Source organism: Dromaius novaehollandiae, chromosome 1 (genome assembly GCF_036370855.1).
Source record: "Dromaius novaehollandiae isolate bDroNov1 chromosome 1, bDroNov1.hap1, whole genome shotgun sequence".
NCBI lineage: Eukaryota > Metazoa > Chordata > Aves > Casuariiformes > Dromaiidae > Dromaius > Dromaius novaehollandiae.
Window position 1 is genome coordinate 30,630,734 of NC_088098.1, and position 16,522 is coordinate 30,647,255.

Here is a 16,522-nt window from a genome sequence, read left to right on the forward strand (position 1 = left end):
TGTAAAAACTTTTAGTCTCGATTTATTTCCATTTCCTAGATAGCAGGTATTTCTCTCTTTGCATGCTGAGGTACTGAAAAAAATTTCTTTTGATTCACGTTTGATAATAATCTCATTGTTGCTAAAAACAGAACTAAAACAGTCCTGTGTTGTTATTAGCAAATATGAGTCACGGGGGAAATGTTAAATGCGTAACAGTTTTATTGCCCTTTAAACACGCCAACATTAGCTTCTCGTGGTATGCAGATAAGCTTACATCTTCCAGAAGTAAATGCTTTGTTGGTCTTAATGTCAGAAAATTTGTTGCACATATTGGTCACTCTGAATCTAAAGTAATAAAGGATCTTTTTATATAGCTGTGATAATAATAAAAACTGTACATTTTGGTAGTGTTTTCACCAGATGATCTCAAAGTACTTTGCAAATAATTGTATTTCATGATATCCTTGTAATATCATTTATTAACTTTTAAATTACTGGATTTGAAGAGAAGACCTGTAGCGAGAAATAATTATGCTCTTAAAAATCTGCTCTGAAATTATTCATCTGCTGATGCCCAGAAGTGAAGTGCAGCCTGTGGGAAATGGGAGTCCTCCCCAAGACTGGCTCAGTGCTGACGTGAGGCTTTTTTGCAGGTGCCTGTCAGCAGAGGGAATGCTACACCAGTAGTTCTCCGCTCTCTTGTTTCCCAGTCCTGATTTGGTGTCTGGCATGCTGCAGGAGGCTGTTCTGAGCTGCCTGAAAACTGTATGAGGCTGCAGACAAGTAGTTTATCCCTCCAGTAATGACTACATTTGGCACTATTGACAATCACACCAAAAGCTCATATGGACAAAATAAAGCACTTCTGTCCTTCCAGGTAGATAACTCGTTCCTGCAGAAGCTCTCGTTATTTAGAAAAGTCATCTTACAATACTGTGCTTGTTCAGGGTATAGTAAACAATAAAGAACTGCAATTCCTTTGCATACGTTTTTCTTCATTCTTGTCCATATGCTGCCCTTTCTACTATTGTCCCCACTGTATTTTAGCATTATAATGCCCTGAGAAACCTGGATAAGGGAAGACAGGTTTCTTTGTAACACAAGTTACAAACAGTTACAACCAGTTTTTCTCCCCTGGAATAGTGCGTTGATGTTGCTGAAGGGAGTTTTTGGTTGGAGTGGTCTCCTTTCAGTTTCTGCTGCAGAGATTACAGGTAGCCATGACTACAGGAACTGTCTCAGGAGTGAGACACAGCTACTCCCCTTAGATACTGAGATACCTCCTTACAGGATATGCCTGCAAAAGAAGGATACGGGATATACCTACACAGTAGTCTCCTTCCTGAGAAGCTCTGAGGTCATGGGGCTGAGGGTCAGCACTACTACTGTTTTTTTCTCACTTATTTGGCAACACTGCTGAACCGGTTACCTCAGCCTGTACACCACTGTTTAGAGGGATAAGCTCATCCTCATTTTCCACTCATCCCTAATCAAATTGCCATTCTGTCTAGGGTGTTGGGGGAGCAAATGCTATTTGCTGATCACTGCTTGTGCCAGTTTAGGAAAGAACGCAGGAAGCTCCTTGTTCATTACCAGAGTGGTCAAGTTGGCCACTGTGGGCCAGAGTCAGGTAGGATGAAGAGAAGGTAGTTGAGCAGGGGTTTGTGTGCATGGCAGAGAGCTGTTCAGGGCTGTACAGGGACCTTCAGTGGGCTCAAGTATCAGAAGCAGTATAACTACATCAGTGCAATACTTCCCAGCCTTGCTTCTCAGATCTGGCAGAGTCCCACTATGTCTACATTAGCCAGTTGTGAGGACCAAAGTGAGTCTGTAAAACAATACATTTGGTGCTGAGAACCTGATGTCTGCATTATATACGTTCCTGGGCTTTTTGTTACTGCAGACTACCTCCTGTCTCGTTCCTTGGAGTGAGTGTCCATTTGAGGCCGGACTGCACAGGGTGCACTCCTGGAGAGCATCTTCCGGTGTAGTTTCATCCAACAGGAATGCAGCTCATGGACTCTGATACCATTCTGCAGTGCAAACCAAAGCACAAACATTGGAGACGCTAGGAAGATTCAGCTCAAAAATGTGCCCTGGTTTGAACTAAAACACAGAGATACACCCATGCTAACATGGCTGTGCTACTTCCAGGCTAGCTCATACAGATATATCCTAAGTGTAAAATTTCAGAAAATTTTATGTACAGTCTGACCCTCCATTCCTTCAGATTCCTTCTGTTAATAATGCAGCTAATAGTTCCCTACCTTACAGTGGTAGGCAAGCAGTTGATTTTACAGCACTTGAAGGTTCAGCAGCACTACAGAGTATGTACTAAATACAATTACCATTCTACAGCCAATGTATTTTTTGTATTCATTAATGATGTTAATCAATATTAACCTGCTATCCATTAGGGTATTATTATAACAGTAGAATGCACAACCAGTTGTCTGCATCAGTACTTAAAATGTGATTATGCTGAGGCTCAGAAAATTAGAAAGTGCAGTAAGTAAAGCCCATGTTTGTTTTCTTCCAAAACAAAGAGGTATGGGCTTGTTCATTATTTTGGGTTATAATGTGCCACTGATATTTAAGCAAAATTACATGTTGGAATTTCAGCCCTATAAAATTGTGTGTGTGTGTGTGTGTGTACATTTCTATGATAATAATGTTTGTAATATTGTCAAATAGTATTACATACTTAAAAAAACATTGTCTCAAAGGAATTAACTCCAATGCACAGCTTTTTTTTTGTTTCCAGTCCTGTTCTCCCCTGCTAATTATGTTGAATAATATATGATTTTTCATTACAAACTATCCAGTAGGGATTTTAAGATACACCACACATCTAAGTTAATGTAGCTGTTGGAACCTTAACTATTTCATTCCCTTTACATTTTACTTCTCACATTTTAATTGAGCAACATTTAATGTTACATTACAATTGATTTTTGTGGGTTTTGATCTTGATGTCTTAAGTATTCACAGTTAATGAGTCAATTCTGTATTGTTTTATTGATGTGTAAAGTGTCTACTGACAGGTCAGTTGGACATTGCCATAGTAATTAAAAACAATAGAGATTGCATTTAAGAAATTGGCTTCATAAATGTGAGCTTCTGCATAGCTGGAGTCATACAGTTCAGTAACTGAGTAATCTTTCAGCTATACTTATTATAAACATGCATAGTTTCACAGATATATAAAGGTGTATGAATATGGTAATATGCATGTACTTGTGTATAAACACACACACATAAATAAATTCATGAATCAGAATGCTGCTTAATGGGCAGTCTCTGCCTACTTGCAGTGTTATTGGCCATCCATTAATGCCAGTTATCACAAAGTTACACACTGTTTTTATAAGCTTAAAGGAGACTATATTTAAAGGAAAATTATTTAGATAGTGAAGTCATACAATTGCAGATTGGGAAAAGCTTAATCTTAGGTTTCTTGTCTGACTGTCATTTATTTCCTTTCTATCCTGTGCATAGGTCCCGTAGACAAAATAGCTAAAAACTATAAGGAAAAATCCATGAAGCTATTACAACTTTCATGCTTTTAAGTGCTTGAGTTTCACAACTAGACTATCTCTCTTCAGACTCTCGTCTGGTTTATGCAGTGGTAACACTTCTCGTTATTCATGATCACAAGGTTTGGTCTCTGGGTTTCCAAAATTGCAACACAGAGCAATTTTAGCCAGGAACGGAGATTGCTGGGGTCCCAGAGAAGAGCAGTGGCTGTGGGGGTTGTGCTCTGTGTCTGGGAAGGACATGGCTGGCTTCAGCTCTCTCCTCCCTCTCTTTTGCTGCTGCTCCAGCACCTCCCAGGCAGTCCCCAGACAGTGGCTACTGCTGGTTGGTGGTGGTGAGGCCTCAGCATTAAATCTCTCTCTACTCTGTCATTACGGCACAGTGCCTTTGTGCCTGCGAAACAAAAGCGAGAGGAGGAAAATGGTGAGTTTTTTTACCAGTTCATATCAGACTTCTGTCATCGACCTGGTTCATATCACATTCCACCACAGACTTAGTGTATTCCTGATGCAGTGCCACAAGTTTTCCTGAAGCACAAGTATCCGTCTTATAAACATAGCTGATTCACCCACTGACCAGCCCTGAATGCAGCCCTGGAGCTAGGGAGAGGCTTCAGCTCTGTGCTGCAGCCAAGGCACAAAGTAGTGGCTTTGTGCTTAACAGGGCTTTCTGGAAGTCCCACTTTCCCTGACTGTGCTTCCTAAGCATGGGAGGTAATGCTCACACTCGGATAAACAAGAGTGGGACTCAGCTCACAGGCAAAGACATATACAGGTGTCCACATGGGAGCTAAGTGTCTTAATTATCCTGTTAGTCTGCATTATCTGTAAATACTGGTGACTGAGTTAATCAGTTTATCATTTCTTGAGGCTTTTTAAATGGAAATACTAGTGGAATTTTCAAGATGGAAATTCATTCTGACAGAGCTGTGCACTCTACGCTGAGCATGAGTAATCTTTTTATGAATTCCAGTAAATGTAAAGAAAGTTTCAAAGTACTGGCAGATTTGCTTCGGTGGGAAAGCAAAAACTATTTCCAAACAAAGCCAGACCTAGCAGTTTGACACTTTCCTCCCACATGGAAGCTAGTCAACATGAAATTGTCTTAACTGTGTTTGAAATGAGACTGTAAATGGTAGTAGCAGGGCTGCATCTTAAACTGTGGCTAGTCCTCAATGGGAAGAAATCTTGTCAGGGTCAAGTCTGATGACCTGATGGGACTCTTCCAGCTCTAGTTCTTACAAATTTAGGAATTCACATCTGTGGTTGCCTTTGGGTGACAGAACTACTCAGTGCCATTGTTGTGCTCTGGTGATGACATCTGAAAGTTTAAAGCATTTTTCCTAAAACTTTATAGTGTGCATTCATATGTTGATTTGGTGACTCTGCTTAGGTACAGTTTCTGAATCCTAGACCAGGTTCTGAAACTACTTTATGATATATCTGTATATCAGGCATATGTCAGTATATATTTATATTTATTTATATATATGTTTATATATAATATGTGTGTAAATATATATCAGCAGCAATTTGCTGTCAGGTTTGTCACAAATGTCTCAGCAGAGGTACAAGCTGAAGCATCGTCAGACAGTGAGATTCCAAAGAAAACCAGTCAAACCAAGAATCTGTTCAGACTGTTTCAAGCAACTAAGTTGGCAGAACACTTTTCCAGCTGGTCATAGCCCTTGCACATGCAAAGTAAAAAATAATGAGTTTAAGCTCCCATGAGTTAATTTAAAATATGGATTTTTCCTCAAAATTAGGGGGAGGTACATCCTGGTCAACAGTTTTGACTCAGTCAACAGACAATAATAAATTAGGTTACAGGCTGGGGTTTGGAATAAAACTCCTATGGAAAATTTGTTTTGGAAACAGACGCAGGTTATTCCTAAAATGCTGTATGCTCCCTGAGACCGGGGTGCTCCTGACTGAAAGTTGACATTCTTGTCATTTTTATCACAGCTGTTGAAGAATAACCATTTCAGTCTGCAGTTAGGGAGTATCTGATCGTAACCATATTTCCATGCACCTTCCTGTGAACCAGACATCCCAGATTCCCAAAACTGCACTCAATCTGTTTAGAAGTCCTCGTAGCACTTATGAAGTTGGGTCTACACTGACAGGGAAATTTCAGAGCTATGAAACTTGGAGACCTTTTCCATGAACACAAAGGCACAAATCCTGGAGATTACTCTGGGTTATTTTGGCCTGAGTCCATCTTAGGCCATTTTGCCTGTCTAGCCATCTGGAAGTCAAGGCGCCAGACATTTCTGTGCGCCAGTCTTGCTGTCTTTTGTGAGCTTATCTTCTCTAATGCAACACTGAGTGCTCTTTCAGTTATTTGTTATCCACTAACTTCAGTGGCAGTACCCTCATTAACAACATGCATGGATCTGGCCCGTGCCTTAGGGTTTGGCACTAGTGTCATTACATAACATGACAATCCAGATAACATTACAATTTAGATATTAACTAAAAGGAGGAGTCATTACATGTGATGGTGCCCACAGAGTATTCCAAGAAACTGCAAAATCATTACTCGAGCATTCAGATTCCCCCATCATCAATATGTCTATATTGTCACACACATGAAATAACACATTAAGAGGTTATTAGTGGATATGACAATCTATCTTGCTTTCCTCCAGGGACTAGATAATGGCTTATGGATTTATTAATCTTTTTGATTTTGGCATCTATTATACCGTGATGGATGCATGGCATATAACAATGTTCTTTGGTTGCTGAGATTTTCCTAATAAAAAGATAAATAAATTCACATAGGATGTGTTCCATCTTGAGAGTTCATCTACACCCTGGCCATGTTCTTAATTCTCTGGGCACTGGTGTTTTTGGAAATTCGTGTGCATAAAACTACTGCTTTTTTTTTTTTCCTTTTTTGATTGTTGAGATGCTTAAACTTCTGGCAGGTAATGGGACAGATCGGAAGGCACAAATTCTGAAGCTCCCATCAGAAAATAAAATATCTTGTAGACAGAACATCTAACACTGTATCCATAACTGCATGCAAATTACTTGACAGATGTCTTATTCAGTAATGGTACTATATCCTAATGCTTCTCCCATTGCTAAAAGCTAATATGCCATTTTTAAAAAATAAAATCAGGTCAAAGTTCTGTTGTCCTTATGTCATGCAGAGACCTGCCAAGCTTCTCTGAATATGTTTTTTTCCAGTCATAGAACACAAGTTCAGTGCTAATTTTGTTGTCATATTGGACTTCTTGTTATATGTGTCCATAGGTGTTGAATTACTCTGTTGCTGAAATACTGCGTTGCAGGAGGCAAGTAGGTAACTAGCTAGTAAAGTTCTTCATATTAACTTATTCTACCTGCCTTCCAGGCTGATTTTGATGAAAAGCCTGACTCCTTGTTCTTCAGCGATGGGCAGCGAAGAATTGACTTTGTTTTGGTGTATGAAGATGAAAGCAAGAAAATGACTCACAAGAGGAGTGATCGTAAAAAGCAAAAGGTAAGTTGTTGTTAATACAAAGCTGAATCATTTGTTTTGTGTTAGAGCAATGGGCAGAATGAGCGCTGTCTGTCAGTGTGCATTAGGTGTCCTTAGAGCATACTTGCAGGAGGGAACTCTTCAGGAAATGTATGCCAAAAAATGCTGGTTTCAAGATCCCAGTAAGAATTAAGCACCAGTATCTTCAGACTAGGGCAATTTTTTATAAATACAGTAATTGAATTAGGCCCCTACTGGACTTCAGAAATAAGGGTATTCAGGGGAGCTTATAAAAGGAGGCAACTAGGTGGGGTGCTCCAGGTCACTGTTCTAGATATAGCTACTGACATTCTGCCCGCTAATGTGCCTAAGTCCTTCATGGGAGATACAACTCTATGTTGCTCTGCCACCAGAACTTCTCCAAGTACTACTTTTTCCCTTGCCAGTTCAACAGCTTGGCCCTCCCTAGCAACCTTGCAAAAATTTTCTGACTCCATCCAGTGACTACTTGGTGCTTCTTAAACACTATGAACAACAACAATCAGAGATTATTTTTGAATTATTTCAGTAGGTCTCACAGTGGGTTCATCCATAATGGCGACTAGTGCCAGGAGAACAAGCTCTGCCGTATCACTGAGCTATTTTAATCATCAGCTGCCTGAGAGATACCGGCTGGATTGTAGTCCCCTTGAAATCTGTGCTCTCCCACCCACTTCCTTCCTGTGATTCAGCAGTTCTCATGTTCCAGCAGCCTCTGGTGGAGACAGGCAAGGATGGAGATATCACTGAAAGCGACTCATATACAAATAATGATTTGCCATTAGGAAAGGAAGAGTAGGAGTAAAAAGGCCAAAGTTGGTTGATACTCATTACACAGTGTTGTCATTGGCATTATCAGGGCAGCCATAAGGAACATCATTAGTAGGGTTTAAGAGAGTCCTGCAGTGGGTGGATGTTACATTACACATGACCACAGGATCAGCAATAAAAATGAATCGAGAGGTAATTAGAAACAAAAAGCTGCCCCTTTGGAAACAATTGTTTTTTTCAATTACCATTTTACATTTATGTTTGTAATATTTGGCTATTGCCCAGATGTATTTAAAAATACAATGAGTGTCTTTTCCAAATAGTGATGGAAATTAAATGCAAGCAATGCATTAGTATTTTTAGTGCACCATTAATGTTAGGACATTAGCCAGAACTAAACCATGAATGATTAGACCAGCAGATGATTGTGTGTACTCTATGTGCTTTCAAAAGAGGAGGTTACTTTCCAAGGCCTCAGTCCTGCAAAGTTTCTCAGCCAAATTGAGTCTATTGGGGTACTGAAGAAGAGGAAGTACTGTACCTACATGTAACAAACATAAGCATGAGGTGTATTAGACTAGCATATAGACTAACATATATAACAGTATGAAGGTGAAGACTGACTGGCTGAGAAGCAGCTCTGCAGAAAGGGCCCTGAGGGGGTCCTGGTCGGCCCTGCAGCGTGCGCTGGCAGTAAAGAAGGCCCACAGCATTCTGGGCTGCAGGTCAGAGGCACAGCCAGTAGATCGAGGGAAGCGATTCTTCCCTTTTACTCAGCACTCATTAGACAACATCTAGAATACTGTGCCCAGTTTTAGGCCCCCCAGAGCAAGAAAGTTGTAGATAAGCCAGAGCAAGTTCAGCAGAGGGCCACCATAATCGTTGGGGTGCTGGAGCGCTTGCCCTGTGAGGAGAGCTGAGGAAGCCGGCTTTGTTCAGCCTGGAGAAGAGAAGGATTCGGGTGTGCCTAACAGCAGCCCCCCAGATAACAAGGAGGTTATCAGGAAGATGAACCCAGGTGTGTGGCAGGAGGTCAAAAGACAACAGGCATAAACTGAAACAAGAGGTTCAGACTGAATATAAGGAGAAACTTTTTCCCCATAAGGACAGTCAGGCATTGGAACAGGTTGCCTAGAGATGTTGTGCAGTCTCCATCATTGGAGGTTTTCAAGCCCTGACTGGATCTTGAAGCCCTGAGCAACTTGGTCTGACCTTGCTTTGAGCAGGTGCTTGGACTAGACACCTCCTGAGGTCCCTTCCAGCCTGAATTACTTTATGATCCTATGAGCCTGAGGTGCAGCCGACATGTATCCAAGGTGGAGGTTAGTCTTTTTATGATCAGGTCTTTCAGTATGAAGGTTTTTTTGGCTGTGTGTTTCTATTTATCTTTCTGTAAAACCAAAGACTGTTTTCAATTGCCTAGCAACTCTGCCATTACCAGTCTTTGAGATCCTAAGGGGTGACAGAGACGTGTCAGAAGAAAGCTGATTGCAGAGACTAATAGCAGTTTTCAGAGCCAGGCTTTCCATGAACAAGGAGAATCTGAAGCCATAGGAGTCCTGTGGGAGGTATGGGCAAGAATTTTGACTTACAATGCTGGAAAAGCAGTAGAAAACATAGAAACTAGGATGAAGAAGCTGCAGAGTTATGGAGGATCTTCAAGGACAAGAACAATGGAAGTATGATGACACTGAGCTGGAGAACTAATGAAGAAATCCAAAGCTGTTCATGAAACAGACAAAATATTATGCAAACGGAGGGGAAGGTATTAGAGGACACTGAAAGATGAAGGAAGGGGAAGAGAGCAGTGAAGAAAGGATTTTATTAAATGAGTATTTTGTGCTGTGACATGAGCTGAAATAAGTCACCTCGTCATAACCAGACTTTTGTGCTACAGTTCAGAATTACTGACTTTTTCCTCCTAATACTTCACATACAGGTGTCATCAATTTAGAAATGCATTTCCTTTATCTGTTACTCAAGGAGCAACCCTCTAAAGACTTGAGTATATACAGGTTTTCTACCTCTCTAGGATGGGATAGGTGCAGGTCAGCTCTAAGCACACAAGCACTTTAGTCACCTTGAAGACAGAGAGGGTTGGTCTCACTGAGATCAACAGTGGTTGCAGCTAAAACAAGCTGTGTGTGCTGCAGATCTTTATACCCTAAGTAAATACTGCACAGACATTGACAGCATTGCTCACATGTTTCTTCCTGAACTTCCTTCAAAGCAAGATGCAGGATTTTGCCTTGGGATCTGCCTAACATTCATATTAGAAGTGAAAGGAGAGAGATTGAGAAGAACCAAAAAATAAATGTGAATAGAATATTTGAAGAGAAGAAACAAAACACATATACTGTATGTCTGAGGTGGAACGGAAGATCACATTTATGGTGCAGTTTTTCAGCCTGGGAAAATACTAATAGAAGGTATACTGTATATATAGAATACTAATAGAAGGTATAGTGATAGAATTAACATTTTGGCCTATCAAAATTCTCAGAAAGGTATGGAGATGATGCCGCCCAAGATTCATAAAGAATTTACTAGTACTGGCATAATATCTTGTTGATACTTTGTATTTACTGACGTTATTGTTTATTTGATTATATTTTCTTCCGGTGCGAATGGACTTTGCTCTTGTGATGAAATACAGGGTACCAACTTGAGGAATATTGTCATTTACAATCAACTTTAAGTACTGAACAGTTCATTGTCTGTCTCTCATCAATGATGAGCTGAAAATGCCAAATTTCATAAGCAGTATCTTGTGAATTCAAGGTGAAGACTGAAAACATTCCTTGCTCATACTACTCTTTCTTTGACTCCCATGACGGTTTTATAGAGCTATTATCCAGAGGTGTATTGTTCACAGAACTTTCGAATTCCAGCTTATTAAAGGGTAACAGTTCCAGTGAAATCTGTTCTCTTAGGGTGAAATCCTCACCTCACTGAGGTCAACAGCAAAGTCTCCATTGATTTCAGGATTGGCCAGGAGCAATTTCACAGCTCTGTGAAACGTAGGGACCCTGAAATGTAGTCACTGGAACAATTCTGTCCGACATGCGCTACACCCCACTTGATTGCATGACATGTAGGTTAAGGCAGTATTTAAATTGTTGGTGGCATCAGAAGTGAAAAGTTTTGGCTGCTGCACTTGGCAGTCTTTTTGTATGATATAATGAGAGTGGAGGAGCCCCGAATTATTGGGAATGATTTGAAAATCAGACCTCAGGCTAGGTATCCAATTTATTGGATTCAGAAAAATGGAGCACAGATCCATATATTCTCCTGCAGCAAGAGAACTATCCGGTCCTAGGACCATTGTTATATTTAATTTGAATGGCTTTCTGTCCTTATTCAATTGCATGAGTGTAACTGAGAAAATGGCCCAATGTTAGCTTGTATTAATTAGTAGCATTCTTGAGCAAGTGGCTCAGAGGAAAGAACGAAATAAAATACCTAAAAATATGTGGTTGATTCAGAAAGAAGGAACAAAAATCTGGGTTTCCGAAGCACTTGGAGATTTCCATTGCTGTTGTGCTACCCTCATTTTCATGTGCTTGGGTTTCCGAAGCACTTGGAGATTTCCATTGCTGTTGTGCTACCCTCATTTTCATGTGCTTGGGTTTCCGAAGCACTTGGAGATTTTCATTGCTGTTGTGCTACCCTCATTTTCATGTGCTTTGGAAATCTGCTTTAAAGGAGCCAAAGCCAAAGAACTGAAATCACACCCTCATGAGAGTGTCTAACATAATTTACAAACTCAAAATTTAGCAGATAAGGCTCATGTACACAGCTCAGTTTGAACTTCAAAACTTTTAAAGTTGTTATACAATCAGTTTTGCAAGCACTAACAAAAACCAAACTGTGTCAGGAGCAGATTCCAGAGAGTGTAATGTGCAGTACCTTGCAAACAAATTCCAGAACATGGGTGCAGCTGTTGTCTGAAATTCAGGTTCCTGGCCAAAGCATGCTTTTAAACCGCATAACTTATGTACCCCATTTGTCAGGATCGGTTACTATCAGGATAGAAATTAAATAGCACCAGTCTTTCATAAAATGCTCCAAAATGTCAGTTTTATCTGCTGGAATTCTCAAGCACCTTGTTCTTGAAAGCTAAAGGGTCGACACCAGAAAGATAAATTCAAAACAAATCAATGCAGAATGTCATTCTAGTCCGTCTGCTTCCCCATAACAGAAATAAACTAAAAGACTGTCAATAATTTAAGTAAGAGTTTGAGCAGAACCTTCATATCTAGCCGTTAAGTAATGTGCTTTGCAGAAATTTACAGTTTTAAAAATTAAAAAACTAGAGTTCCCAGAAAATTTTACATACTCATTAATTTTTTAAAGCACAATTTTACAGAGAACTTTGGCAAGGCCATTGTTTGCTTGCCTTCACAAGCAAACAATGAGCAGTTCCTGCTACTAGACTTGTTTAGTTTAGATAGCCAACAAACAAAAAGCTTCAACAGCTCTTAACAAACTAGCTGTACTTCTCCCTTTGTTTAGAATGTGTCACACCTGCAGAGAAAGAACAGTATTTGGGTTTACAAAAAGAACGATACCTCAGTGCCATTTTGTGCTGTAATTTGACACAATAGAGGATGACAGGCTCTGTATGCTAGCGGTGTATCCAGCTGACCTACCCAGGAAGTTTGATAACAAAGACGAATGAGACCTTTGAAACTGGGAGGAGGGCAATCACACCTACTCTGAGCTCTGCAGGATGGATTAGTTTTGAAGCAGGAACACACCAAAATAAAATCTCTGCTTCTGAGGTAACCCCAAACCCTGCTCCGTGTTTGCCTAGCAGGTAGAAGGAAGGAAGGATGGAAAGACTGATGGAAGGACAGGATTATCTAAATTTAGGGCATGCATTCATGGAGCCCAAAATGGGTCTTTCCAAACACAGTGATCAAAAGCCATAATTGAGAGTAGGGCTAGACTGCAGTATTGCCAATATTATGTGGTCATGAATCAGGTTTCAAAAAACCACTATGCTGGTGTAAAATCAGAGGGTATCTCAAAATATATATACTTGGAGGTCTTTGCACTTACTCTTTTGTTTCAGAGTCTTCCTACCATATTCTGCTTCACATTTTTATGATTATCTTCAAACATAAAGGAAAGAAACTTACATTAAAAACACAACAACAGAAGCAGAGCTTCTCAGTCAACCAGTTTCGTGATGCTGACAGCTTGGGCTTCCAGAAGAACCTCCAATACCACCAAAGAAGCTCAGAGCTGGCAACCAGTACTGATAGTGGTCCTCTCCACTCCTTTTAACTGATTTCGGTGGCGGAGTCTTTGGGTCCAGTGTTCTTTCTCTGACTGTCCGTGATTTATCTGTTGACTTTCAGGTCAGGCAGGGCTATTGAAACACTCCTCTCCTTGTTAGGATTGTTCCCCTGAAGCCACACTGAAATTTTTGTGGGGAACTTTTCTCTTTGCTTGGAAAGAAACCAAACAAAGATATGAGTTAACATTCTTCTATCACTGTAATCAAAGCAAGTTCTCCCTACCATTTACAAAACACAGAGAAAAACCTGCTAGTGGTCTGTTACTGATTTCCAGGCTCACAATCTTGTTAGCCTGCTCAGCTTTGCAAGACAACGATCAGATATTAAAAGCATTATGGTGAAAAAGCAGCTCCCAAGAGTTAACCCTTCTACATGCCTTTAATATTTCATGTTTATCTATACTATGCTTTCACTTTCATAAGACTGTATATGATTATGTATATCTCATATCTTATTCTATTGGCGAGCCATTCAGTCATCAAAATCTATGTCAATTTTATATCAGCAACTTTACCATGTTTACATTACCACTACAACTTAGCTTTGCAGCAACTTAGCCTAGCAAAATGCCAGATACTGAAATACACTTGAACGGTTTCCATATTCCAACCTATTAAGCTATCAGAACTTTATGCTGTGTTCCCCAGTCAACAGGAAACCACTATAGACTCCTCTGGGTAAAAGTCTAGCTGCTCCATAGATCATCTTACACAGAATTCAGTCATTTATATAAAATAGAAAAATCCCTAATTAGCAAAGGTTCCCAAGGGCTTTGTTTCTCACTACTTGCATTAATGCATTATTGGAAACTTTATATTGTCAACATTCCTCTAAGATTTTGAGGGCAAAATTAATTTGGTGAGCTCCTTGCCATAATAAATTATTGAAGCAATCTGAATGGTAAGATTAAAAAAAATATATTAAACATACACATAACTGAGAATCACCCTGTATCTATCTTTGCACTATTTAGGAAAAAATGAAACAGTTATTTGGCCCTGTGCCTTTTTTATTTGCTGAAACACAGCAGGACTCTAGATCATGAGTCAGTATCATTCATCTTTCAAAGAACCACATGAGCACGGAAGATGCAAAAAGGTAGGAATAAATTAATAATTTTCAGCTTGGCAAAAGAGGTAATAGTGGAGTGAAAAAAACCTCCTGTGTTGTTTAGTGCATTTATTAATGATCTGGTAAGGGGAGTGAGTTATGATGTAGCAAAAATTGCACAGGAAATAACTATTTATTTCTAATAACTATGTAGGTTACTCAAGAGCCAAGATGACTCTGAAGCTTTAGCTTTGAGAGTGAATGAAGAGCACTATTACCCATGAAATGCTGACGAATGCACGGAAATATATTGCTGCAAGGAAGAAACTCATTCACATTCACTCTAAGTTAGCACTGTCAGGACAAGGAAGAGACTGGAATAAAAAGGCAGGAAATGCAAAATAGATAGAAGAAATATCTTTTAACAAAATATGAGATTAGTCCATTTAGAGCATTACTACATACAGAGGCAGTAATTGAGAACAATTGAGAACTAACAGTATAAAAGGGATGGGCTGTTTATATGATTATTCAGTATCATAATTATTAATTCCAACAGTTGTTAGAGTTTTGGAAGATTTTTTTTTTGTACTTCAGGGGCTGCCATCAACATTACAGATCTGGATGAAACTTATGTGGAGACACAGTTCTGGAAGATATCTGACCCTTTTGCTGAAGTCTCTGATATTTGCCTCCCTAGAGACAGGCTACTCAGTGGGTGGACCTTGGGTCTGATCCTGCAGGCCAGTTTTTGTGTTCATATCAAAGTTTCTAAGACTTTATCTAAAGGATCATTAGTTGAATTTTTACCAAAGACATTGAGTTTGGTCCTTCACAGTAACAACAGGACTGGGTCTTAAGCACAGAGGTTTTTCTGACTATAGAGAACCAGGCTACAGAAACCAATGGCACACTCTTATTTTCAAAAAACGAAGTTGCTATAGTGGTCGGCTCAGAATCCCTTAGGCAGAGGAGAATATAAACAACTAGAAATATTGTCCAGTGGCATGAAAACAATCTGGCGATAAGAAGGTAGTATCACCAAGTCGCTGTGAGAACAGTGTTGCATGCAGCCTAGCTGGGTTCAACGATAAAGCAGTGAGTCCCCACTGAGCTGTTATCTGCTCCTGGCAAACTACTCACAGAAGCCTCCCCTGTGCCCCAGCTGTCTAGAGGTGCCCCCTCTTGCCCATACTAATATTTTGATATACAATCTTGAGGTCAGAGAAGGCTGGCCACCCTTTACTTAGATGAACAAATAGCTCATTGGGGAAGTATCTGTTTGACTGCAACTAACTTTTAAGTTGGATTACCCCATATCAGTTTTCAAAATTTCTTACAAATCCGTTATAGGGTTCTATACTTGGTATTTTGGGGAAGAGGGGCTCTTTGTGTGTGATTTTATTTTGGGGGGGGGGGGGAGTTGTGTGTGTGGCAGTTGTAAGAGAGAAGGAAATTCAGAATCACAAAGACATTTCAGATTTTTTGTAACTGACTAAACCCCTAGTGCTGCCTGGTACTGTGAAGTGAAATTAGAATGATCTATGAATTACCTCTTTCTCAAGGGAAACTTGTTACGCTGTTCTGGGGACACTGAGTGCTCCTAGAATAGCACCACTGATCCTACAAGTGCTACAGCTGTCAGCTTCTTCCTTTGGGGTTGCACATCCATGGACTAAAATGTAGGGGGATACTACAGTTTGAATCATTATGTAAGCTCATATGATTACTATGAAAGAAGAATACAGTTACAAGCTGCTGGGAGGAAAGTGGGTATTGATTTTCATGGAAAGTCCTTGAGATTAAGAGTATTTTCTAAAGGGCAGATTAATGGGAAGAGGCAGGCCGCCTTCAGAGGTTCAATTAGTGGCTAAAGGAGAAGAAGATCACAAGTTTCAAGCATAGTTGTTGTCACAAAGCCAAAATTTGGGGTTCACTTTTACCTCTGTAATGTGCCATAAACTGAACTGGTTATGAGTCCCCCCCATCTTGTAATTGTAATGCAAGAGGGTGAAGTCTCCTCCACAGTGGCATTTGAGGACATTATTGCTTATTGGACAAAAACAAAAAAATTGATCTAGATTAGTAGTTAAGAGTGTACCCATTGCTAGAGCAGCTGCCAAGTGAGTTTTACAGATAATGACTTAATGATTCTTAATTTTGAGAAGCAATTCCATTCTTCTCTGCATACATGTGTGTGAAATGCATGTTGGAAAAGGTGTTTTATAATTTTCAATCCCTTTTAACAGAGGAAGAGACAAGTTTATGAATCCAATCTGATAAACAATGGCTTGCAACTTGAAGCCACAAGATCGGTGAGTACTGTTTTCTTTGTGTGGATTGCTGTGTCTGAGAGTAGCTGGCCC

General features: G+C 39.9%; 1 protein-coding gene across 6 annotated transcripts in view; it reads left to right on the top strand.

Moving 5' to 3' along the window:
- The window catches only part of ANO6 (anoctamin 6), an 80,177-nt gene that overhangs the window by 33,116 nt on the left and 30,539 nt on the right, over positions 1–16,522 (top strand). For all 6 annotated transcript variants that reach the window (XM_064508127.1, XM_064508137.1, XM_064508147.1 and 3 more), the window contains 2 exons: positions 6,883–7,011; positions 16,406–16,471. In XM_064508127.1, coding sequence (XP_064364197.1) covers positions 6,883–7,011; positions 16,406–16,471 — 195 coding nt within the window. The remainder of the gene's footprint in view (positions 1–6,882; positions 7,012–16,405; positions 16,472–16,522) is intronic.